Source organism: Doryrhamphus excisus, linkage group LG20 (genome assembly GCF_037039965.1).
Source record: "Doryrhamphus excisus strain RoL-2023G ecotype Guam linkage group LG20, RoL_Dexc_Guam_v1.1, whole genome shotgun sequence".
NCBI lineage: Eukaryota > Metazoa > Chordata > Actinopteri > Syngnathiformes > Syngnathidae > Doryrhamphus > Doryrhamphus excisus.
The window spans coordinates 6674995-6702064 of NC_136376.1; the positions used below are offsets into that span (position 1 = coordinate 6674995).

At 41.3% G+C, this 27070-nt stretch overlaps 2 protein-coding genes and 1 long non-coding RNA gene across 7 annotated transcripts in view; 2 read left to right on the top strand and 1 right to left on the bottom strand.

Moving 5' to 3' along the window:
• ehbp1 (EH domain binding protein 1) overlaps positions 1-19458 on the top strand; it is a 119209-nt gene extending 99751 nt beyond the window's left edge. For 3 of the 4 annotated variants that reach the window (XM_058058175.2, XM_058058180.2, XM_058058176.2), the window contains 4 exons: positions 11486-11585; positions 12252-12325; positions 18480-18594; positions 18679-19458. In XM_058058175.2, coding sequence (XP_057914158.2) covers positions 11486-11585; positions 12252-12325; positions 18480-18594; positions 18679-18769 — 380 coding nt within the window. In that variant the 3' untranslated portion in view covers positions 18770-19458. The remainder of the gene's footprint in view (positions 1-11485; positions 11586-12251; positions 12326-18479; positions 18595-18678) is intronic. The other variant, XM_058058179.2, reaches the window with a different exon arrangement.
• Positions 16847-24529, bottom strand: LOC144894485 (uncharacterized). Of its 2 annotated transcripts, XR_013625104.1 has the most exons (7): positions 24283-24529; positions 23337-23430; positions 22619-22830; positions 21125-21532; positions 20043-20129; positions 18701-18838; positions 16847-18574 (listed from the first exon to the last, which is right to left on the bottom strand). It is a non-coding gene; the product is annotated as an uncharacterized LOC144894485 (long non-coding RNA). The 2 variants fall into 2 exon arrangements; XR_013625103.1 differs by having other exon boundaries at positions 23337-24528.
• Positions 21316-26633, top strand: otx1 (orthodenticle homeobox 1). The gene is made up of 4 exons (XM_058058199.2): positions 21316-21562; positions 22655-22845; positions 23533-23684; positions 25060-26633. The coding sequence occupies exons 2-4, from the start codon at positions 22749-22751 to the stop codon at positions 25804-25806; spliced, it is 996 nt and encodes a 331-aa protein (XP_057914182.1). The 5' UTR covers positions 21316-21562; positions 22655-22748; the 3' UTR covers positions 25807-26633.
• The last annotated feature ends 437 nt before the right edge of the window (positions 26634-27070 follow it).

Sequence of the window (27070 nt, forward strand, 5' to 3'; positions counted from 1 at the left end):
GAGTCAACGGGGGGGGAGGGAGGGATGATGGGGAGCGTGGAGCTACTTGCCCAGGGACGTGTAGGTTACATTTTGTGGCCGCCTCACACTTTGCTTTATTTTCTCTCTGGCTTTGTTTTGTCGCAGCTTTTCTTAAATCTCTTTCCGCCTAAGTTGGCGGAGGTTAGTGGGCTTCGCCGTGCCAGCAAAAGGCCCCGATTAACATTTTCAGCAGAGGGGAGGGATGAGGGGGTAGAGAGAGTGGGGGTAGTAGCTGTGGAGAGAGAATTGAGAGGTGGACAATGGTCGCTTATGATAATCTGCTCTTTATTGGAGCATCCCGCCAATGCTTTCATCAGCCGCCTGTGTGTGCCTGAGACCCCATGCAGAAGCAGACCCTGACGAATACACACTCTCACACACACACACACACACACACACACACAATACAAACATGTTGTACTCTCAACCATCATAGCATAAAACCCTTAGTAGCAGATACAGATGGCATTGTATTTTATTTAAATTACTAGCATTTGAATTTAAGTACAACAGTATTTTTATTTGAAGACCACCTGTTGGCTTCGTATTATTGGTCACTCATTGAAATGATCAGCACATTTTCAGTCCACTGAATTACATTTTTAAATATATTGTGATGCATTGGTATTTTGCTTTCTAATAGTTATTACAAGATATTATGATATTAATATTATTATATTAATTATTACAAGAAATGGTATAGTATAGATATAATAGTATATATTTGAGCACATTAAAAGGTATTATGTTGAATTAGACTCTGTTTTAATTTCAAATATTATCTTGTATTTTGATAAAGTCAGATTAATGCTTCCATTTGTGATGAATTATCTGTTAAAAGTTGCGCTTAGTTTTGAGTTTATATAAATCCATGATTCGGAGCGCTGCGATTCTTCGTCGGAATTCAGTGATTGATGTTTGTCATATTTGATGCTCGTTCCTGTTTGCATTTTATTGAATTGACCATATGTAATTTTATTAGATCAGTGTCAGTACTAAACAAAGTGTCATTAAAATACTGAAAATCATTTTAAAAGTATTAAAATAAATTAATTTTAATGTAAGGACTTCCGCATATGCGTGCAGAAATTCATAAAATTCATGAATTTGAAGTTGTGAAATAATTTCCCCGATAAACGGCAACTTTTCATAGAATAAAAAAAAGCTAAAATAAAATATCTTTTTTTTATTTTTACACAGACTTGTATTTATTAATGAAGGTTTCCAAAGTATGGCGTAGTGGAATCCGGGCCCTCGCAGTCAATTAATCAAGTCTTTCTCATGGTAACGGCAGTGGCAGCACTCGACAATGCAGGTTAATGATGGAGGTTTGGCCAGTAATTACACCATTCACTTGCTAACACAGCTGCTCACGCCCTCCCTCCCTACACACCCCCCTACCCCCCCACTCACAATTTCCCATTGTAATCAGCACTCCAGGCTACAAATACCAACAGCTGTCTTTCCCCATACATTTCCATTTAAATATCTATTTAAACGCTGCGATTGCCGTGTGTGTGTGTGTGTGTGTGTATTGAGTCAGAGCCTGTGGCAGTGGTGGCCTTGCGCTCGGTGTCGGTCGTAACGTCGTTGGCATGATATATACACACTGACAAAACACGTTAGCCGGGATGTAAATGAGCCAGTTAGCAAAGGTAAAGATCAGGTTTATCTGCCTGAAGATGTGAAGCGGACTGGATTAAAAAAACATTTCCAAGTTTAATGATCGGTGGTGGTATGTCGTAGCCTCCCCTCCTCCAAGCAAAACGGTTTAAGACGATTGCGTAACAGAATAATGGCTAATGTTGTTAGCGCAGCCATTAACGGTCCGCAGATTAATTCATTAGGCAAATTCATTGCTCGCCTCCCCCCTTCCATCACAAGGCGTGTAATATGACACCCCTCAAATTTGTTCTAACATCTACCCCAGGGGGGGTCAAGCCTCCCCCCAACAGCAACCACCACCACCCCTTCACACACTCTCAAACACACAAACACACACACTGCTCCTAGCTAATGGAGGAGGCGGAGCTGCTTATGTTAAAAAGAGTGTAGTTGTCCGTCAGCGAGTTGGGATGGGGGGGGGGCAGGGGGGGTCCTCCTCGTGGGGTTATCACTGCTCCCTGTGACACACTTCATTCACAAAGCATATGTATCCAATTTTTTTCACCCTTTCTGGAGCTGATTGTCATAACTGAAGTATTAGAAATGGCCCAGTTGTGAACATATTGTTAAATTAAACTTCAAAAATTAGCTTAATCATTGTGAAGGCAAATATTGTAATATCTCTGTATAGTATAGTGTATATAAAGATGTGTACATTTTTAAACTGGACAATTTGCAATCATGTTTTTACTTATATTTTCACATTTTTAAAATTATGACTTAATTTTATTTTGTTTATGTTTTGCATCTATTGCTGTTACAGAATGGCCGGGTCTGTAAACCGTTAATAATGGACACACCTATGAAAAATGTCTCTAATACTTTATAAGATGGCTCTCACACAATAAACACATTTAAATTCAATCTTACACCATAAAAAAAAAACAATTGCAGTCATACAGTTTGGCTGATCATCTTTATGCTTGAAAATGTTGAGTGAATTAACTTGCGCAACAGCCAATAGAACCATCAAACTACTTTCTATTGAAGTTAACATTAAAAAAACACATTTATTACAATTTAAAGCATGGAAAAAGTCTTATGGACTACTGTATATGGTGTTTCTGCTACTGGAAGCTTAAGTTCTGTCCAATCTAATCAAGTGCAAACCCCACAAAAGATTATGCTTTGGTAAAAATACTAAAAAAAAATGTGTTGAAAGTTGAAGGCTATACGTGTGTTTTACACAAAGTACTGTAGCTTGTCCTAATAGCCACCTATAAATCATATAAACTTGCTGGTTTGTTGAATATATCTGAATTTATTTCTTAAATGAATCTGTTGTAATTATAGGAGCGCTTTGGAATTTTTTTTATGGAGGCAGAAGCTACCCTAAAATAGACCCCATAAAATCCATGGTCCGAAATACGACTCCAGACCCATGCCGTTGACGTTTGTGTTAAGCCAACCCCCTCCAATTAACACCGTGGATAGGCGCTAAAAGTTTACACTAGCGCTCAGTCAACTCATGTTCCCGCTGCCCGTCTAAGCTCCCACCACGAGCTTCACACCTCGCCGTGTGTGTGTGTGTGTGTAAACACATACTCAGGGGAGCTAAAGCACCTGGCTTAGCCTTAGCTTACCCCACCAAGCCCCGGCTTATCTGTGCGTTTCAACAGGCATCCCATAACGCAGCTATTAAGCTCGCTCGCGGGCCCGTGGGAGGGGAAGGAAGCCATGTTTAAACACCTTTTTTTATGAGTCCTGAAAAATGGTCCAGCTTGATGTGTCTCCTTGTCAAGCTAGCTCTGCCGCTCCATGTGGACCCGCCCCACCCTTCTTTTCCGCATTGCCCGGCCACACTCGAGCACAAGGAGTCAGCGTGCAAAAACGAAGCCACTGCCTAACAAACACATGAACGTTTGCTTTAACTAAATCCTGCAGATAATGGCTACTGTGTCAAAGACTCAAGATAGCAGGAGCGGCGCTAGTGGAGGTGGATGGGGGTGGGTCGGTGGGGGGGTACTGTGGTGTTTTGCATCAGTTGCTTTCTGCTGGGTGGCCCTGCTTGACAAAAAAAGAGAGACGCAGGGAAAGAGAGGAAGAGAAAAGCATTTAACGCTGCACATTGAGGAGGAGAGGGGCTCTTAATGCCTTCAAAGCAAAGGAGAGAAATCTGCCATTCATGTATTCCGAACATCACACACACATATACACATACAAGTCCTCCAACTGTTGATGTTTTCTGGTCTACAACAATCAAGGAGACTCTAAAGGACCGAGAATGACGCAATCCCACTGCAGCGCTCCCAAAACCCCCACCCTTGAATTCTTTTTTTTTTCCACCTTAAAAGATTTTTTAATGTGTTGTGAATTCTAGACCTGCCGTGATTTGGGGGTGGGCGGCGGGTGGTGGTGGTGACAGAGCTATTCATTGGCTGATAAGAACTGATGGAGGGGTTAATAAGCTACACAGCCAGGTCATCACTGGCTTTTTACCGGGCTTGAATGGAGGACGACGATGATGATGAGGAGGAGGAGCAGTTATATGTGTGTGCATGTGTTGCATCTCTCAAGTATATGCATTTTAAAATACCAAGGTTGTCTTTTACTCCTCATTACACTCCTCAATTGTGTCCTTAAAAAACTCAATTTACTTGGGGGCCACTGGAGCTCGGGTCTGGGTGAGACTGGGCCGCATGAGGTTTTCCAAAAAAAAACAAAACGCATTTATTAAAAACAAAAACATTTAAAAAACTTCACTTTTAAAACTTTAAACTTAAATAGCCAAAAATTTACCACTTCCACACGGATAGGGAGGATAACTATTAACAGTTATTTAACCTTTAACATGAACATTAATCAAACGTAATAATTTTTTTCTGGGTGCATGATACCATACAGCATCCATATCAAACATTAAACTTTCATATCAAGGCGGGGGCCTCAAACTAGTGTCCTGCGGGCCACATTTGGCCCGCGGGCCGCGTGTTTGAGAAAGGTTGGACTCCCTGTTCTTCATCTGTGCTCTACCTCCTCCTGTCTTCTCAAGTTGTCCATAGCTGTCACACACAAACACAACCTAGCCATGTGTTCTCTTTTTTTCCCACAATTCTGTTGTGTAACCTGAGGCTAGAGGCTCCCCCGCTGAGAAGAAGACAAAACACTTAACCAGAAAAAACACACTAATCTCCTCTCTCTCACACATACTTAAGATGTGGTTGGATGTCCATATTACAGTACATGTTTTGTCCCCTCTTCAGCAGCCATTCAGCCATTTTGGATTTGTTTGAAGTATTTCCATCATGATGGGTATCTGTCGTGTCAGGAGGAGTTGAAGATGTGTTTCCATAGGAAGCGAGGTTTTTGTTTGCAGAATCTCTCTCTTCTTGAGTTGTCTCTCTGAATCCAACCAACCCCTGATGAATACAACGAGGACCAGGGGGGGCCTCTCCTCCTCCGTACCTGTCCTTGTCCCAGAGGTAATAGGGAGGCTCCCTATCAAGCACTCACCTTCATAATAAAAGAGAGCCCCCCCCCCCCGTGAAAAGGCGCTAGTATATGGCGGTGAAGATCACGCCGCTAATAGGATGATGCCTTTTTTGCCTTTTGTCATGAGATTATGAACGGGGGGATAGCCTCTCCTTGCCTCCTCTACTCTCCTCCTTTGCTCTTTGCACACACAGCCGCGGGCGTCCTGGAGGACCCCCGTCGAGTGGAGGCAGCCGTAAACGAGGCCTTTGTTCCTGGGCTTGTATGGTAAAAAGGCTGGTTAATGAAATACCTTTTAGGGGGTATCGGCAGGTGAGCTCCCCAATCAGGCGAACCGAGCACAAACACACACACAGGCCTTCGTGCACTCGTCTCTTTTCATTGGCCCCCTTCTTGCTATATTAATTACCTGAAGTGCTGCTGATCTGGCGCTCTTCATGCAGCATCGGCTAGGCTAAAGTGTGTGTGCGTGTAAGTGTGTGTGTGGGTGTGGGGGTAATAGTGTGATAATAGTAGTAGTAATGAACACAATAACCAGAAAGGTCATTGAGAATAAGTGTAGAACAACCAAGCTTCCTTTTGCTTTTCCTTTTCCAGCCCTAAAGCTAAGAGATGACAGGTTGCAAATCAATTTATTATTTGGCTCACTTCAGTGTTTCCTAAACAGCTTGGATTACTGACGCTAAAACTAACGGGATAGGACAAGCATACTATGATGCGAAAACGTGCAAATGAGTAAGGAAGAACACGTCCTTGTTGCATTTCTTTCTTCAGATTTGTTTATTTTTCTCTTCCATTCCACCAAGTGTGTCTTTTAAGACATCCATATTTATTCTGCCTAATTTGTGCTTGTAGATTATTTTATTACTAGTGACCCATGGATAAGCTTACACGTTGGTTATAACCCTGCTGCTTCTGCAAGACTACATTGAAAAGTGTAAAAATAAGTTAACCATCGTTAATATTAAGACCTGAAAACACTCCCATTTCACTTTTAATGCCAACAACATTCATGTACCCCTTGTTGAGGGTAGTCTATATTTAGGAAGCATAAAAAGCCAAATAAAAAGCGCAAAATATACCTAGTGTTAATTCTTAGATGCTGAGGCTTTGTACAATCTTAATTTGGTCTTTTTTTTCCTCCAAGGATTTATACAACAACGTTTGTGGACATTTGTGTGTATCAGTTTGTGTACACTTGAGTCTATTACGTGAAGTGTGTTTGCCTCACCTCTGATGAGCCTTGTCTGTAGGGACTTCTACTGTTAGCTTACAGGTCAAATATGTTTGCTGCACCGTGTGTGTGTGTGTGTGTCGAGCAAAGAGATGTGTGTTATAATTGATGAAAGTGGGGGGAAGAGGTCACACAATAAAATTAGATAGTAGCCTATGTGAACTTGGCTGTTGTTTAAAAAGGACCTGTTTTTATGTATATGATGATGTCGTTCCTCCAACACAGAAACATATTGCAGTATTATGTATAAAAATACTCAATGTTGACCCCTACAGATGGATTAATGATATTATGGCAGCTTGTGTGTGCTTTCTTGGTCCATGTAATTGTTGGTTACTGAGTAAGATTACACCAAAGTGACCATAGAATTCTAGCATCTGCAAACGGTGTGTGTATCTATGAAGGTGCCGATCCATACAAAGGCTCTTTAACGGGAATCTGCACTCTACTCGGTGCCATTCTTTGAATTTCTGGTAGACTATTCAGAACGACTATTTGACTCCAAAACATTTGTTGTATTTAAGCATAATTTTTAGGAGGCAAGTTTGTGTAACGCAGAACAAAAATGTGCCGTGTTGAATGTCACTTCATAATTCTAAGAATTGACAGCAACGTTTTAAAGGTACATGTGCTCATAATGTGAAACATTTAGTATGGTACGGTGGCGTACCAATGTACCAACTGGGATTTGTATTTTGTTTTTGCTTTACAGGTTATTGTTTGCTTTTCTATTGAAGGTCTACCAGATTAGCGAATGTTAATAATTGTAAAAGTTTTGTATGTTCTCTATAAGCGGCATTATGAACTATCGTAACTGACCTTTTTTGACATTTAGTGAGTGAAGGCACGAGACATACCAGATACAGGAAGTATTATATTAAGAGTTTGTAAAATAAACAGAAAATGAAATAATAATAAACTTAAAGTTAACTAAAATTAACTAAAATTATTTATTAATAATAATAAATTATAAACTAGGGTTTTTCTACAAGATTCATATGGTTAATTGTATGAGAGTTTTGTCTGAGTTTGAGAATAAAGGAAGCTATGTTGTGAAATACACCTTACTGTTAGTATTTGTTTGAACCCACACAAAATAAAAAAACAGAATAGAAGTTGGACTTCCTTAGTCGTCAGGTTTTGGACGGGTGTGACACAACAGTGTGCACGTCTGATGCCGCTCACAGAGGTGAACAAGTGATAACATCCAAGGGAATATTTGTTTCACCCCAGATAGACAGTGATTTGGAGGGAGGGGCTTATTTGTGTGATTGCAGCAGTTGACGATTGACACGAGTGTAAAAGCCACTCAATGTAGCTCACTTTTTAAAAAATTTATTCTTCTCCCCCATTTCTTCTGACTACTCCCTGTATGCACGGGTGGGTTGTACAGGGGGGGGGCTTGTAGAGTGTGAATCGGTTAATGTGTTCCATTCAGCGGACATTATACACGGGTTCAATAAAGCAGGAATCTGCTCTACGCGCTGGGCCCATTGTGCCATTGAGGGCGGCTAAAAAAAAAGGCCCCCTCACCCCCCACCCCGGTAGCACTCCAGTGGAGAGCAGAATGAAATCAGAGGGTGCAGCCAAAGTGACATTTGGATTTGGGGATTTGATTTTTGTAGATGTGTGACTATCAGTTATTTTATAATTTTATGAGATATTCCAAATATAGCAGCATACGTATGTACAGTCTTATTATCATCATCAAATTTTCAGTCGGATACTTAGGAAGTGTCCCCCCTTGCCTCAAGGCCCCAATGATAAAGCCTGCCTGTGTCATGCATATTCACACGGTGGCCATGACGCCCTCTTAACGAGCTCGTACCTAATCACAGGAAACAATGTTCATCATGTTTTTTTTGTATACGTCTAGCCGCCCTTTTAACATGAGTGATAGACAAATTGGATTAGTGTTGAAATGTGGGGATAAGAAATGAGAGCAATATGCTGTGATCACAGCTTTTAATATTTTTCTCTTCATTTGTTCTTCATCTTCAGGACCCTTCACCTTAACCCTGCTCGTTCCTTTAAGACACAAAGTGACGAGGAAGACAATCCAGGAATTACTTATTTTTCTTTAATTACATAGTTTTTATCAAATGTTATATGGATGGTGATTATAAATTGAGTACAATTTTATTGAAAATGCTACAATCGTAGCAAGCATACAACAATATTTATATGTTTACAAAACAAAATAGAAATGGAAATGGAATAAATAGCTGAAAAGAGACCTCCAAACGCCCCTTTCTGCTTCATTTTACCTACTCTGCTTGCCAAGGCTCTACTCGTTACTACCAAATACTATTTCTAGTACCTGATCAGGTATGCATCAATGGATATGTTGTAATATGTTAGCAAGAAATGCTGAATGATTGACTCCGCAGTCTCCACTTTGCTGCTGCAGCCCTCAATCTCATCTTGAGTAAAATGTTTCCTAAGCGTGGCTGAGTTAGAGCAGAGCCTCTACTTCCATCCATCCATCCATTTTCCTCCGTGTATTCGGGAGCAGACCTTCTATTGTGCTCTTCATTGGGAAAGCCATTTAGATAGCTCGTCACTGCACATTTAATCGAAGTTTGCAGCGGCACGGAAGTGCATCATAGATGCTAACTTTTGGGAGACATTGTTTGGTGACGACACACAAATTTAAGTGATGCTGCTCAGAAGCAAACGTGTTTGGACCACCTCATGGTGGCTTTCTTTCTTCCCAAAAGGAACAGCAACCATGATTGTTATCTTAATCTTATTTGGTGTTGGAGGCCAACAACCTTGTTTCTTTTTCTTTTTCTCTCGCTTTTTTTTCTTGACATGCATTTCCCGAGCAGCAATGGAGCGGAGTTGTAGCTAATGAGACTGCGCTCATACGCTGTATCCATTTTATGTGTGAAACAAGAGTGAAACAAGAGAAGGCAATCAGATAGGCCGCGTGTTGGCCTGTGTCTATCACTTGTATCTTCTGTGTGTGTGTGTGAGATCGTATCTTCTGGCCATCATGGCCACAGTGATAGTCTCAGTACTCAAACCCTCTGTTTGTGAACCATCAGAAGGGCTGTCTCCACCAAACATGGCGCCATATGTCATTTGCCGTGGTAGAAGGCTAACCCAAGATGGCGCATGTGGGAGTTAACCATTTTTGAAGCATATTTTTCCACAAGATGTAGTAGTAATTGTACAACCTTCGGTCTCTGTGTATGTGTGTGATCATATCTTCTCACCATGATAGTCGAGGTTTTGCGTTAAGATAAGATAAGATAAGATATGCCTTTATTTGTCCGTCAGTGGGGAAATTTGCATTGCACAGCAGCAAGAGTACAGAATCAGTTAAGCAGTACAAAATACACAATATAAAAAAATAAACAATATAAACAACCCAAGTATTAACAAAATCAACAGTTTTTCCCAGAGTTATATACAGTAGACAGTACAGTACAGGACACTCAAGCCTTCTGTTTGGGGTCCACCAGATGTCCTTTTGCCATCAAACTTGGCACCAGACCATTAGCCCAAAGCTACCAGCAAGATGCACAGATTTAAGGACCCAGCTCTGATGTTTTTGTGTCATTTTTGAGACCCTTTACCCCCCCAGATGTTGTATGGCCTATTAATTGTGTAATTGTGTGTGTGTGTGTGTGTGTGTGTGTATCAGGGGTCACCTGAAGTCCCAGTTCAACCTTCTCCCATATTCTCTCCTTATATTCCTTCTTGGTCCCCTCCAACCTCCTCTCTCCCAGCCCTCTTTTCCCCCCATGAAGTGCAGCTGCTGGTGGGCTGGCGGGTTGGCGGTGTGGGGATGGGATAGATTCATAATCCCCTCGCTCTCCGTCTTCCAGGCCACCTCACCCCACAATGTCACAGGAGCTTAATATTTGCCGTGATTATTTGCTTGTTTTATTGGACTTGCAGGCAGCACAGTGACCCCCCCACCCCCTACCCCCTTCCTTCCCCTGCATTCCCCCGCTGCCAGTGGCGTCCGTTTCAAAGTTGACTACAGTAATCCACCCGCCCGCCTCCTATTCGGCTAAATCCTGCTTTCCTAAATGAAATGACATACATCTGCTGGCTCAGAGTATCACAAACGTACACACGCTCACCGGTGGCCTCTCATCCACGCGCTCGCCGTACGGGACGCAGCGTGACACCGCTCGTGCTCTTCAATTCCCAATGACTTTTCTGTTTTGTTCTTGTTGCTGTCTACACTTTAGTCAAAAAAGTCAAATAAATATATACAGACAATCATTAGGGATGTTCCGATCAGAGTTTTATGCTGCTGATACCGATCCTGATAATCCAGGTGTGGAATCAGCTGATACCAATGCCCATACCGATAACACACATGCAGTGTAAATGTTTACTACTGTGTACTACTGGCTATATTAGGGGTCACCGAGGTTTTTTCTTTACAAAATGAAAATGGCCCTTTTTGTAACATTTATATTCATTTATGTCAACCCCAACAAAGCCAATATGCTTGTTTCTCCAGGACATGAACAAAATGCTGGTATCCGCAACTCACCTGTTGTATTTCACAATGCTTTTCCTTCTACTCTTTTCACATTAGTCACTGAAAAGCAGGTTTGCCTGCCTCTGCTGGGCCCCTCCAGCCGCATCCGCTGCCGGATGATCACATCTCGAACCTCAAACTCACCACACCCTACCAAGTGCTCGCCCCCAAATCTAAACCTTTTCAAAGTGCGACCCCGCTGAGACATTTTTTGATGGACATTTTGCAGGGTGCAAAACTTATATCACTCTCAAAGACAGGAAGTCCCACACGCAGCGGATACACTTGTTCTGCAGTGGGGGCGGAGCTGATCGAGATTTTGATATCAGTATCACTGATATCGGCCGATACCGATCAGTGGCTGATTGATCAGATAGACCCCTAACTATAATATAGTTTGGCAACAGTTTGTTAGACAGTAAAAAGTGACTAATAAAGTTTTTGAATATCCAGCAGAGAGAATAACACAAACAAAAACAAATGTCAAACAAATTAACAATGGCCATTTTCAATTTTGGTTATGTCGGTTTGAATCAGTTTTTGATCAAGCTGGAGTGGTTCTAATGTTGCGTTCGTAAGACGTTGTGTATAACTGCTGCATGTGTGTCGTTTTTGTGTGTTTGCAGGCAACAACAAGGAGGAGGAGGAGGCCATGATGCAGGAGTGGTTCATGCTAGTCAACAAGAAGAACGCCCTCATCAGACGACAGAATCAACTCTCTCTGCTGTACGTTCCCGCTTCGCCCGTCATTTGTCTCGCCAACTTCACAACGGTGTCACATGGACCACTCCATTCACCGCCTCTCTTTCATTGATTTACATGAGGACGCCATATGGAATCAATAGGAATCTCTCTATTGCCAGTCTCTTCATATGTGCTAAAACACATACACACACACACACGGTGCCTCGTTCGTCGTTTGCGGCTGCTGGGGATGTGGAAGTGCGCGAGGCGAGATTGAAGTATTCCTAATCACATTATATCACGGGCGAGGAGGGAGGAAGGGGGTGGCGTTTAAAGTGGCCAATTGACAGAAGGGCTTATTATGAGGCCTTTGTGTTCCCTCTTTGTGAAGAGACCACTGTCAAGGACAAATTCTATTAGGCCTCATTTTTTAATATGGCTGAAAGAGGAAAGAATTTAATTTGTGACACACACACACACACACACACACACACCTGCCGTTTGAGTAGTGATGTCATTTTGCACGGCAACACACACACACACACACATACGGGAGGCTGCGTGCTCACTAGATTAAATGTGTGAGAAGGTTCAGGCGAGTAGCGCAATCGATGTTTATTGCTGCTTTCTTTAAAGTGCTTTAATGATTTAGTCATTAACATATTGATGAACTTTGTTACCGCCGCCCGCCTCTCGGCCCCGCCGCAGGGAGAAGGAGCACGACCTGGAGAGACGCTTCGAACTGCTCAACAGAGAGCTGAGAGCCATGCTGGCCATCGAAGGTAACACACACACACACACACACACACACACACACACACAGCAAAGTAGTCAATCTGAGTTGGCATGTCAGATTCCACTCTGAATTGGCGGTGATGTAAAGATGGTTCACCGTTTAGCAGCAGTGGGAGCTATATCACAACATAGCATTTTCTCCTGTCAACATCTGGATAGGGACACAGGATAAACGTCCATTCTTTGTCCCACTTATCCTGCTCAGCGTCACAGCTGGGGGCGGAGCCTATCTCCGCCGCCGCACTATATCACAGAGCCATTTGTGTGGGATTTGATCCCATGTCTGGTAGCACGCAAACCATCTGAAACACTACACTAGCAATGGCGGCCATGTAAAGTGTAGAATTATGATAATGGTAATGGTTTTATTTCATTTGAACATGCATCAGATGACAATTGAATGCATCACATAATCAGTTCACAGTTCCACATGTCCAAAAGGAGTAGGAAGAAGCAAAGCTTATTAAATCCTACCCCTCCATCTGGTACTTTTACAATCAGTAACTGTTACATTTGTTCACTTCCTGCTTTCCTAATATAGTTTAAGTTTTTTGTTATTTAAATTTTTTTGTCACGTGTTGAAATACGAGGTGATATGACCATCCAATGCCATAATGTGTACCATAGAAAGTGTCAATATAGTGATATGTATAGCACATCATGACTGGTTCAAGACTCTTCATTATAATTCTAAAGTCGGAAACGAAACAGCCCATGAATAACGTAACTTATTCCATGACACTAACGCTACAGTATTGCACACATAGTGTTTACGCAAATTAACACAATAAATTAATACATTAACAAGAGGTTTAAGGTTAGTGGAAAAAAATCGTACATTTACGAGATTTTTTTTTACATATATGTTACTAAATTCTACATTTACAAGAAAACAAGTAATACATTTACAAGCGGTTTAAGGTTAGTTGGGGAAAAGTCGTAAATTTACAAGAAAAAAACGTCATACATTAACAAGAGGTTTAAGTTTAGTGGAAAAAAGTCGTACATTTTTGAGTTTTTTTTTTGCATTTTTTTCCATTTATGTTACAAAATTCTACATTTACAAGAAAACAATACATTTACAAGCGGTTTAAGGTTAGTGGGGGGGAAAGTCGTAAATTCACAAGAAAAAAAAGTTGTAGATTTATGTGACGAATTTATGCGATTTTTTTCACATTATTACATTTATTTTTGACATTTATGTTACAAATTTATGTACAAATTTATGTTACAATGTTACATTTACAAGAAAAAAAAGTCATACATTTAGAAGAGGTTTTAGGTTAGTGGAAAAGTGGAATCATTTAAGTTGACTCCACGTGGAGAGCAAGACCTGGCTCTGGTAGTTTCTGGAGGACGTCTCCATCCACCCACATGTTCCACACGGAGCAGACGCGCAGGTCTGGCATGGTTATGGTGGTTACACCTATAGAGTCAAATACCTTGCTGGAGATTAGCGTCATGTTTATGCTAAAGGAACTCCAGTTCCCATGATGCTTGGTGTGCTACCATGACATCATCCTGTTAGTTTTGTGTTTATCTTTCTGTCATGAGCTCCGTCTGAGCAGCTTGATGTTAATTCCGTTGATGAGGATTAAGATCCTGGAGGGATTTCTCTCACTGATACTTGATCAATGCTATCTGTTTCCCGCCCAGGCCTGATTGCAGATCCAGCTCCACTTTTATTACTGAAAGCGCGTTGGGCATCCTGCCGCCATTGTGCGGTATCAAAGTTGTCGCAGGTGGAGGGGGGCTCAGGGAACTTTAATCCCCTTCGATGGCGTCCTCTTTGGCGAAATCAACCTTTGGCCAATCAATGCTAATTGATTTTGCTATTCGACATTGACTACCCCCACTGCCGCCGCCGCCACCGCCACCACACCCCCCCGCGCACTGCCCCCCCCCAACCCCCCCGCCCCACTGGCAGCCTTTGGACCGCCATTGTCATTTCAGTGGCACCTGATAAGCTACCTGCTCCATCATAAATCAATTGTAATTAGCAAGACTGCACAAGGAGGAGGGACGGGCAGGTGGTGGGTGGGTGAGGGGGCGGGGGTGGGGGCAGACATGCATAGTGGAGCGGGAGGGACCACTGACGCAGGTTTGATTCCTTCTGTCCTCCTTTTTTTATCTTTATTGAGCCTCTTCAGTCCAATATGACTCATATGCCCACATTGTGTGTGTGTGTGTGTGTGTGTGTGTGTGTGTGTGCACGTGCATTCAGTGCCTGACTCTCATTTGGTGCTTGGTCAGACCCATTGAGCGACGGTCGGGTGTTAGACTGATTGTTCATTTGCCTTACACACACACACACACACACACACACACACACGCTAGCACCAATATGCACATCTTAAATAAAAAGATGATGATCCAAACGGTGCATTCAGGGGTTCTTAATGTTGATGATGATAGTATGCATACATGCATGATGCCATGTGTGTAAATGCCATATACTATACTCTCATTGTACCTCAATTGATCCAGTATGGCCTCTTCATCTGCTTACTCATTCACACCTATACATGTACGTGTGTGTGTGTGTGTGTGTGTGTGTTGCAAAGCGAGCGCCCTCTCACCATCTAAAGAGGATTTCTGCATAGTCGGGTCTGAGAGTTTGTTTTTTTTTTGTTGCACTTTGATATGATAAGCTGTTTTATATGTTTAAAATCAATATGTAATCCTATGCAGGAGCTTATCCCTACACACACACACACACACACACACACACACACACACACACAGGTGTTTGTAAGACGACAAGGGGGCGGGGCCTCCGGCTCCATTGATCGACTTTGCAGTGGAATGTCATCATGTGGACACTTGATGATGTCAGGGTTGAAGTGGCATCGTGTGTATTGTGTACACGTGTACGCTGGATAAAAGTACAATAGCAGTCGTACGTTTGGACACACTGTGAGATTACAGTAGATTGGGCTGCTACTGTACATGGAACCACCGTTTGAAAAAAGTCTAAAGGTACGTTTATAAGAAAAAAAGTCATACATTAACAAGAGGTTCAAGGTTAGTGGAAGAAACTTGTAAATTTACAAGAAAAAAAGTGACAAAGTTGTACATTTATAAGAAAAAAGATCATACATTTACAAGAGGTTTAAGGTTAGTGGAAAGAAGTCGTACATTTATGAGATTTTTTTACATTGATGTTACAAAATTCTATATTTACAAGAAAACAATACATTTACAAGCGGTTTAAGGTTAGTGGGGGAAAAGTCGTAAATTTACAAGAAAAAACGTCATACATTAACAAGAGGTTTAAGTTTAATGGAAAAAAGTCATACATTTATGAGAATTTTTTTTACATTTGTTACAAAGTCATACATTAAAAAGAGGTTTAAGGTTAGTGGCAAAAAGTTGTACATTTACAAGGTTTTTTTATATTTATGTGACAAAGTTGTACATTTACAAGAAAAAAACGTACATTTTGGAGATTTTTTTTTACATTTATTTTTTACATTTATGTTACAAAATTCTACATTTACAAGAAAATACATTTACAAGCGGTTTAAGGTTAGTGGGGGAAAAACGTACATTTACGAGAATTGTTTTTTTACATTTGTTACGAAGTCAGTTAGTGAAAAAAAAGTCGTAAATTTATGTGACAAACTTGTACATTTATAAGAAAAAAAGTCATACATTAACAAGAGGTTTAAGGTTAGTGGAAAAAAGTTGTACATTTACGAGTTTTATTTTTGTTTACATTTGTTACAAAGTCATACATTTGCAAGAGGTTTAAGCTTAGTGGAAAAAAGTTGTACATTTGCAATATTTTTTTTTTTACAAGTTTACATTTACAAGAAAAAAAAGTCATACATTTACAAGCGGTTTAAGGTTAGTGGGGAAAAAGTCATACATTTACAAGAAAGAAAGGTTGTAGATTTATGTGACAAAGTTGTACATTTAAAAAAAAAACATCCTACATTAACAAGAGGTTTAAGGTTAGTGGAAAAAAGTCGTACATTTATGAGATTTTTTTCATGTTTATTACAAATATTTTTTATATTTATATGACAAAGTTGTATATTTACAAGCAAAGTCATACATTTACAAGAGGTTTTAAGGTTAGTGCAAAAAAAGTCGTACATTTACGATAATTTTTTGTTACATTTATGTTACAAAATTCTACATTTACAAGAAAACAAGTAATACATTTACAAGCGGTTTAATGTTAGTGGGGGAAAAGTTGTAAACTTACAAGAAAAAAATTGTAGATTTAGAAAAAATAATTTATGTTACAAAATTCTACATTTACAAGAAAACAAGTAATACATTTACAAGCGGTTTAAGGTTAGTTGGGGGAAAAGTCATAAATTTACAAGAAAAAAAAGTTGTAGATTTATGTGACAAAGTTGTACATTTACAAGAAAATTCTAACAATATAACAATATTATGACTTTCTCGTAATATTACAGCTTTTTTTCTTGTAAATGTAAGACTATTCTTGTAAATTTACCACTTTATTCTGTTTTATTCAAAAACTAAATGGAATCAGGTTTTGGTTAGCCATGACGTGGAGTTAAGGTTCGAGTTTTGTTTCGGGATAGGATTGGACCTAAACCCCAACCACACCTGACTTTGATGAAAATTAGCCTTCATGACAAAAAGTCAAAGTCAAGTCTTTTTTTTTTCTTGTTTGAATGCATGGATGGTGGGGAGACCAGGGGATGGGGGGGGTGTATGGGCCTAGGGGGGGTTGATGGGGATTTGGACCAGCGCATTCTTGTGTGTCTTGTGCCGACTCACATGGTTACCAAAAGTCTTATCTGAATATTCTCTGTGGGGTGAAGGGGGGGGTGTCTGGTTACTCCGCCTTCCTCGCTCCCGTCCATCATCTCTTCATTGTTTACCTTCCTAATGAGGGGGGCGGGACTCTGACACGGTTGATTGACAGCACAGTCAGCCCCCTCCAGTACACTGTGGCTTGTTGGCTGACTTTTTTTTTTTACATTCCTGTTTTTTTTTCTTGTGGCAGTCCTTTTAGTGAGCTTCCTGTTGTGGGCGGGGCTCATTGGCGAGGATGGCGGCTGCTTACCTGATGAGTCACATGAATGCTGGATTTTCATTAGAAAAAAAAGTCAACAGGTGCTAAGAATTTTAGGTTGAATTTTAGGAAGTGTGAGCCACTAAAGTGGAGTTCAGTGTTTTAATTAGTGACACTAATGATGGGGGAGGGCGGGGGGGGGGGGGCAGAGGTTGTTGTGGCGGATGTGAGCCCGGAGGGAGCCAGCGCTCTCCCGTGTGCAGGCCCCTCCTCTTCCAGGGGGCAGGCCGAGGGGGATGTGGGGTCGGGGTCCTACCTGAACCCTGTGGGACCCCTTCCTGTCGAGACCCCGCAGACTAAAATCTGTTAGTGTCACATGATCAACTGTATCTCGTTAGTCATTACTGCTGAGCGGGTATTCTGACATTTCCCAAAATGTGAAGGCAAGGCGAATTAGATTTTTTTTATTATTTTTTTATTTAGTACTTTTGTTTCCTCCAAACTTGGACGCTGGTCTCGTATCCAAAGTCCACAGTCTCACATGGCTACCACATGGCTACCATGTGAGGTTGCTAGGATCAGGATCTGTTCCGTGATGCTGGTCCACTTCAAAGTGACTGAAAAGTTCTAAAGAAAAACAATAGGAAATAGAAATAGTCTGTTCCAGGGTCGAACTGTTTTGAGTTGCATTTTAGCATCGGAAATGTCATTCGAGGTGGGGGGGGGGGGCTTTAATAAAAGTAAAATACAGCAAAATGACTCACCCTTTGAGTCATGTCATAGTCATTAGCTATAATGCTTTCAGCTACATGATATTTACCTTAGCATCTGCTTGGTCAGATGTATGCCACATATGTTACACTTCTATGGTTATCATCATATTAGTAAAAAAGAGTCCTTGAGGATGCTTTGGAGGTTCAGTCAACAATGAAGGACGTGTGCAGGCAGTATTCTCCTCTATTTAGAGAAGTCATGCTGCCATGTTGGAGGTGCGCTTGTTTTCCACTCCAACATGTGGTGACGAGTTGCTGGCAAGACGACATGAATATTTCCTCCAAGGTCTCAACACGTTTAACGTGGGGGGGGGGGGGGGGGAGGCTTGTTGCGTGGGTGTCTCTGAGCCGTCTGTGTGGACGTTTCAGACTGGCAGAAGACGGAGGCCCAGAAGAGACGTGAGCAGCTGCTGCTGGACGAGTTGGTCCTGCTGGTCAACAAACGAGACGCGCTGGTCCGAGACCTGGATGCCCAGGAGAAAGAGTGAGTTACTAGACTTCACCTGAAGGGGGACCCTTGCAGCCCCACCCAAACATGTCTATAACCTTAAACCTGTCTCCTCCTCAGGGCCGAGGAGGAGGACGAGCACCTGGAGAGGACTTTGGAGCAGAACAAAGGCAAGATGGCCAAGAAGGAGGAGAAGTGTGTCCTGCAGTGACGTCATTTTTTTTTTTATTTTCTTCTTCTCTTTCAAATGGTACTTTTATGGCCGCCACTGCTTGATGACCTTTGGGGGGGGAGTTGGAGAGGGGGGGGGGGTTATCCCACCAAGGTACAAATTGTCTTTTTTCACCCCCCTTCTTCTCATCATGATATGGAGGAGTTGAACAAAAAAGGAAAAAAGTTAAAGTTTTTACTTGTAAAATATCTTCCAACAGGAACATGTATTGTTCATAACTGATTTTTTCTTTTATTTTTTTTGAATTGTCTCAGCTTGAAAGCTGTTTACCAAAAAAAAAACTGTCAATTTTACACAAAACTTTCATCTTGTATATTTTCATCACTCGGCTTTTTTTTGTTTTCAGGAATGATGCTCACAGTGGGGAAAAAAAAGAGATATTATTTATTGTCATATAAGCTGCTTGTAAGTGAAACTGCCATCACATTTTTGTTCTTGTTTGAATTTGTATTTATTGACTCAACTGTCTGTACACATCTTCTGTCAAACTACACGTCTTTTTTTTTTTTTAACATTTAACTGTTTATTTATTCCACTGGCTTCAATAAAGTCCAATACTTTCATACTCCACTTCAACTGCCTGTGGTTTTTTTGTATTATTAGCATTCATTTCAGGGGTTGTTTTGTTGTTTTGTTACAAAAAGTGTACTGTATTTATTTTCAAGCGTACATACTTTTTAAAACAAAACACATAATTAGAATTTCTTTATTATGTAAATATATAACATTGAAGCCGTTGCAAGATTGTACATTTTTAGTTTTTTCTTAACTAATTTTATTCCAAAGCGACTGACCGAAAACATGAAAAAAAAACCTACTTTGTGTTAAACTTGAGTCGCGCTACACCCGGACAAAACGATTAAAAACCTTTTTTTTTCGTTTTTTTTTTATTTAATCCGTCTCCTCCAGCGCTCTGGTGCTTTGTAGCGGCACGCTGGAGGAGGTGAAGCCGCCGAGGCGACACTGTGCGACGGCCTCGTCCTGCGCTCCTCCCCGTGGGAAGGCGACCGAATCCAGTGACGGCAAAGCTCCTCTTAAGTTTCACATTAATTTAACAATGCCCCCCCCTCTCTCTCTCCGCGCGGCCCCCCTACGCTAAAAGCACTTGACTCGCTTTGTTTTTTTATTAAAGTTGTCATCCATATTCTACGTTTATGTGATAATTGGTCTCCGTAAAATAGAGTACATCGTGTAAAAATGGCGTCTAAAGTCCGTTAAATAATCGACTTACGTGCATGTAAACGGGTCGTACCTGGCAGCAAGTAAACATCCAAAAAGCTTGAAGAGAAGTCCTGCTGCTGCTCCTCCATCCTCTCCTCTTCCCAGCAGCCTGCTGCTCCTGGAAGGATGGAAGGAATCATGAAAAGGTGGTGGAAAGGGATGATGGAAGGAAGGAAGTAAGGAAGGAAGGATGGAGGGTGCAAACTTTCCCTCCTCCTCTCCTGGCCACCTAATCCTGGGCTTTACGGGCTCAGCGTTAAGAAAATTCGAGCACAATTTGGGATTAGACAAAATAGTCTTATGACTAAAGCTGCCTGATAACTTGATACCTGTTAGGTTCGACCCCTCCTTCCTTCCTTCCTTCCTTCCTTCCTTCCTTCCTTCCTTCCTTCCACTGCCTGTTAAAAAAAACAATTGTGACATTTCACACATTTAAACATGTTCATCTCATCTTTTGCATCGTTTTTAAATTGCTTGAGCACGAAGAGGGGGGGGGGCATTTTTAGTATAAAAAGTGTGCACATTGCTTTGGATTGGACCCAACATTACTAACGTCTAAATGGACAGAACTATGCAAACAATTCCATTCCTAGTGTGTGTGTGTGTGTGTGTGTGTGTGTGACATGCAAACATCGTTTGATGCAGTGACCGCAGAGAGTTGAAGGTGCTCCCTTATTAAACTTTACGTCAAATGTAATTCTAAATGGGGATTAGATCTCATTAATATTCATGAGGCAGGCCCTGGCTAGCTGTGTGTGTGTGTGTGTGTGTGTGTGTGTGGGTGTGCGTGTAAAAAACCCCCACAATGGATTAATTCTATGTTTTTTGCATTGAAAAAGCAAAGCATATGTTTGTGAGTTTTGGAAAAATAATATGCTAAACTACTTCAACATTGGGTGTTTTTTCCCATCTTAAATCTTTCATAAAAACGTCACTTTTAAATATGCTAATCGACGTTTTTTGTTACTTTTAACATGCAGCTGAAGATCTGTTTTAAATTGTGTAAAGAAATATTTTAAAGAAATATTACGAAATGGAATTAGCTCACATGTTGCCATGTTTTTATAAATAAATTCTATTTTTTATGTGTTATTTTTATATTAAAAAACTAACCCCGTGTTGTTGGTGCTGCGCAGCCGACAGAAGGGAGGCCAAACAGCGAAGGAGGGGAGGAGGGGGAGACGAGGAGGAGGCGGAGCTCTGCCATTGGTTGGCCACGCCGTCCGTCATGCGGAAGTGGTGCTGTGATTGGCCGCTGGAGGCGGGCGGGCAGGTGTGAGCGTCTCTTAGAGGCGCGGGGCGGAGAGAAGGTGATCAATCTACATCGGCCTCCATTAGCTGACGATCACTTTGATTTGTTTGGCCGCCGGAGGACGAGGGTACGCCGGGGAGCTTGGAGAGCTTTGAAGGCCGACATGTGGACAACTTTGCAGGCCGAACCACGCTGACTTCAGGCGGACTTGTTGTTCCTGCTGCTGCTGCTGGATAATTGTTGGCTTTATTTCTTTTTCCTGCAGCCTCCTGGACAAAGACAGGACACAAACAAACAAGGTAAACTTTTTACAGTACATCCATGTGCACTTTTTCATATTTCATATAATTGTCAAAAAAGCGTATTAAGAGTGTGGAAGCTGTGGTTTGTCAGCTGATAAGAGAATCTCCCCTCATCTAAATTCTAATTGGCTTCATTTGCACAGAGAAGTCTTCTTTTCACTGCAATACACGTTGGCTCAGTTCAGCTCTTTGTTAAGCAATCCTCTTTTCTCATCATTTTTATTCATTTTATTCAAAGATAAGAAGCACAAATTGATACTAAAGCTCACACACACACTACATGGACACTTTAAATTGGGGAAATGTCATTAAAATGCTAAGTGAAATAAACAGTTTAGCTTTTTTTACATTAACTCTGTTTAGCTTTAAAATGCTGCCTAAAATAGACAAAAATCAGAATATTTTTCTGCTTAAATCTCACAAATTGTTTATGCTTAAATTTCATTGAAATGTTGAACAAATAAATGCAAAATAGTCCTTTTAAAATGAAATAATTACCATGGATTGAAGCAAATATTTGAGTATTTTCCCTTTTAAGTCTTTTTAATATACAGATTTGTGGTTAGAAATAAAGTCAAGATAGTTTGAGCAATAAAACAACAATAAATCAGCTGTGATTTGTATTGATCTTAACATAAAATAATATGTGCGTGTGTTTTAGGCCAACACAGATTGAGGGAAAGTCCTTTTATATGTTTTTGCATTAAATATGTTCAACATTAAAAATGTCAACATTAAAACCCAATTTATTAACATTTCTCCATACAGATAAAAATGATGTAGAAGTTGTATGATGTGATTTTACTGCATTCATTGAGTTGTATGCTTGAGAATGATTCAAGTGGGGCTGTTTTGCTGCAGGTTTGGTCATGGATTCACATATTTTTATCTTGTTCAAGTATTTATTAAATGAATTTGGAAATGTTAAAAAGATGATGCATATAAATTCAATGAAAAATGTCTCATCTTCATCAGAGGATGAACAATGTGATGTGAAGATGAGCAGTAAATGTGGTTATAATGCCATGAAAGTCAACATAAAGATGTACTAACTTGTCCTATGTATTCTTTGCTGGGGGTGGCATCCAGTCAGCCGGTCGGTCCCGCCTGTCCCGCCAAGCTGCAGCATCGGGGGAGAGCGAGCCACTGGCCTGAGCTGGGCGGCGCAGTGAGCGCCTGTAGCATGATGTCCTACCTCAAGCAGCCCCCCTACGGCGTCAACGGCCTGGGGCTCAGCGGCGCCGCCATGGACCTGCTGCATCCCTCTGTGGGATACCCAGGTAATAATCATTATTATCAACATTATTTCCATTACCATCATAAAACTGTCAGTAGACATTTGCTCTTTTGAACTCATTGACCAAACACTTAAATATGAATTGTATTTGAAGATGCACTGTTAAACATGTGCACAATTATACATGAACATTTTTCTGATTTAAATCATGTTTGGACTCTGTTAAATTTGTAACAAATTGACTCACACTGGGCCCCCTTTTGTGTTGCCAATTATTAGAATAAAGTATGTAATTATGTTTTTCATTAAGCATGAACATAATTTGTCTTTTTATGAGACTTTGTAAGGTATGTTTCTTTACCACCAAAATTGTGGCGGTTGGTCTTTTTTGAGAAAAAAAAGAGAGAACATACTGTATAATCTGTTAAATGAATTACTGCTTATTACAACGAATTACTAAATACATTTATTATGGTTCTAAAAATAACAAACTCAACGTATAGTATTTTTCAAAGTTGTTTATGAAAACATTACCTTTCATAAAGTTGACTTATTGACGTTTGACGGCAGGATAACACGTCCATATTTGTAGTTTTGTCCACTTCAGCAAGGTGGTCCACGGCTCTGCCTGTAAAAAAACAAAACATAAAAGTGTTAAAAAATATATTTAAAAGTCAGACTATTTATTGCATTATTTAATTAGTTTAAATTCGTCTGTGCCCCCCCCCAGCGACGCCCAGGAAGCAGAGGCGAGAGAGGACCACCTTCACCCGCTCTCAGCTCGACGTCCTAGAGGCCCTGTTCGCAAAGACCCGGTACCCAGACATCTTCATGCGCGAGGAGGTGGCGCTCAAAATCAACCTGCCGGAGTCTCGAGTTCAGGTCAGCACTTTCGACAAAATTATGTGCCGTTAGGGAACCCTAATGTTACATTGGTAGTCATTTTATTTGTCTTTTGATGTCTCCTTCCCTAATTTATCACACCGTTACAGCCCAGCATGACATTAGACGTCGTTAAGGACCATAAATAATTAAAGAGATAATATCGACTTGCAGAGTCGTTTAACGAGCAAAGTGCTGCCAGCTAATAGGCTAATTAATTTTTACCTACCTTGGCTCGTTTACAAGCACTTTAATCGCTCACTTTAAGAATTTTGAGCACTTTAATCACTCAATTAAATCATTTCGAGCACATCCGAATGTCTATTTAAGACTTGGTATGTCTTAAATTCTGGAGTTTATTGTCCAAATGAGTTTTACCAACTTAACTAATTGTGGGTTAGTGACGCCATTTTGATGGCAGCATAAACTGCGTCATCACGGTGAAGACTATGACCCCACATTTGAGATCAATACTTTATTTGGGGGGGAAAATGATTACAACTGACTCTTTCAGAACTTGTGTGAAGATTTAAACGGAGTATTGATTTAATGATAATCTGCTGTCCAGTAGAAGTTAATTTTAACTGTATGGGTTTACCTGCAAGACTTGTATGTATCTCTTGATTTGATTTACATGAAATTACAGCTTCTGCTTTGCCATACACTAGCCACTCAAATCTAATTGTATACATACAAATAATGTATGTATACATACATGAACCATTCTGTAAATTTATCACTGCTATTTTAACAGTTGTAGCAGAAGCATATAGGACCTGAAGTAAGCTGCAGGGCACCCAAATACATGCCTGATGGAAAAAACTCAATTAGATTTAAATGTGCCACTGTTAAGGTATAATATGAATGAATGCATGCATTATGTATGTAATGTATTATCAGTATTTGATAAAAACAAACTTAAAAAAGCATGATTGGACAAATGCTGACATTAATTACATCACTTTTAGGACTTAAAATAGATGGTTGCATGGTGTTGTGGTTATTACTTACATGGTTTTTATTTTATCATCGCTATGACTGCTTAAGACAACTGGAATTGACTAAAGTCTGGAGTATAGCGAAGCAGGAATAGGAAACAAACAATTTGAGTGTGTGTGAAACAAAACGCTGTAGCTGATGCGAGCATCTCTGTGTTCTCGAATGATCTCTGTGTGCACTGAAAGCCAATAGCTTGTTATCTTAGAGGCTGAAATTGGAGCCCTGGCCGGGCGAGCCGAGGGGGACCGAGGTGGAAATGAACCATGATGGCTAATAACCCCTCATTTTCCTTACAATGTGGTCTCAGCATGGCTATAGCAGGAAGTGTTGTTTTTTGTCTGTTTGTGTGCGTGCTAACATCTAGCATGTTTTTTAGGTGTGGTTCAAGAATCGTAGGGCCAAGTGCCGTCAGCAGCAACAGAGCGGCAGCAGTGCCAAAGCCAGGCCCCCCAAGAAGAAGTCATCTCCGGCCCGTGAGAGCACCGGGTCCGAGAGCAGTGGCCAGTTCACACCACCCGCCGTCTCCAGCACGGGTTCGTCGTCGTCTTCGTCCTCATCGGCCAACCACACAGGCCCGGCGGCACTCAGCAGCACGTCCACGTCCATCAGCACTGTGTCATCTATCTGGAGCCCCGCCATCTCCCCCGGAAATGCTCCCGCTCCTGCCGTAGCTCCGCTACCTGAGCCTGGACCGCCCTCAAATGCTTCTTGCATGCAGCGCTCTATGTCGGGTTCAGCCGCCGCCGCCACCTCTTACCCCATGTCGTACAACCAGACACCGGGCTACGGACAAGGCTACCCTGCCCCCTCTAGCTCCTACTTCGGCGGCGTGGACTGCGGCTCCTACCTGGCGCCCATGCACTCCCACCACCACCCCCACCAGCTCAGCCCCATGACAGCATCGTCCATGTCAGGCCACCCACACCACCACATCAGCCAGTCTTCAGGCCACCACCACCATCACCACCATCAGGCGTACGGTGGATCCGGCCTGGCTTTCAACTCCTCCGACTGCCTGGATTACAAAGAGCAGACGGCCGCCTCGTCATGGAAGCTCAACTTTAACGCCACAGACTGCTTGGACTACAAAGACCAGACCTCCTGGAGGTTCCAAGTCTTGTGATCGGCCTTTTTTTTTTTTTTTGCCCTCCCTGCTGGCGTTCTCACATTAGCTCCTGTTCCTTTTAAAGATTAGACATAAGACCACAAGATGGGAATGCTGTGACTTCTTCTCTGAAAAAAAAAAAGAAATGAAATGAACAGTCATGAGTTTATTGGAGATTATTGCTGTGGATGACAAACATTGTTTCAAGAAACCCCCCGCCCCTGCCCGCCCCCCTCCTCTGTGACCACCAGCTCTCTGGACAGGAGGACTATTTCACCTCCAATCAAACCCCTTGTACAGTTTTTATTTGAAAGAAATTTGTTATTTTAGATGGAAGAAGAAGATTTTTAGTCAGCACCTGCGAGGAGCTGAAATGTGTAAATATGTATTTGGGTCAGTTCCAGTGACCGCCTTTAGTTGGTGTTTTTGCAGCTGTTTATTACCACTTTGCGAGGGAATAAGGACAAAAAAATGTATGTAAATCTTTCCAAAGAGATCAAATTGGCCAACTTTTTATATATAATGTTTGTTTGACTCAGAGGTGGAAAAAAATGTTTGAGAAAATTGTCTTGGAATAACCCCAAAACTCTAGATGCAGGGATTAATCTGGGTGCTTTTGTTTCCCCCGGACGATCTAAAAATGGTTTCAGATGGAATTGTTCTGCTAGCTTCTCGTGATGTTTTGAACACAGCACTTGACTTCACGCTGGAGTCAACACATTTTTAAAAATTTTTATTCTTTTGAAGAGGAAATGTCCCAAATGCCAGTGAGATGTTGAATGTATCCTAAAGGCGACCATGACCCTCACTTCCATGTTCATCCAATAAAGATCCCTTCAGTCATATATACTCCACACAGTCAATTCTGTCCTACGCTTGTCAAACTCTCTCACATTTCAACTCTTATTTACAAGCTTGTCAATTCCTTTTTGCCTCCAATTATAACGTTTAGCACATGCAAATTGATACAAGGAAGCTGTGGCATTAATCCCACGCTCTGCTTGGAGCTCATTTGATCGAGGCGTCACTGAACGCAGCGTGAAAGAAAAAGACTTAACAAAAATATCCTGCAGGAATTTCACTGGTGCTGATGCGCTAATTACGTAGGTGGGGCAGGTTAGGGGGGTCGCATGGAAGTGTGTATGTGTGTGTGTGCATGAGGGCCTGCAAGCAAACGCATTAGACAAAAAAGGGAGTGAGAGAGTAAAGAGGAAGCAAAAACAATTTAATTTCTTTAATTAACATTTGCAGACAATATAGTTAATTAATGTTTACTACATTA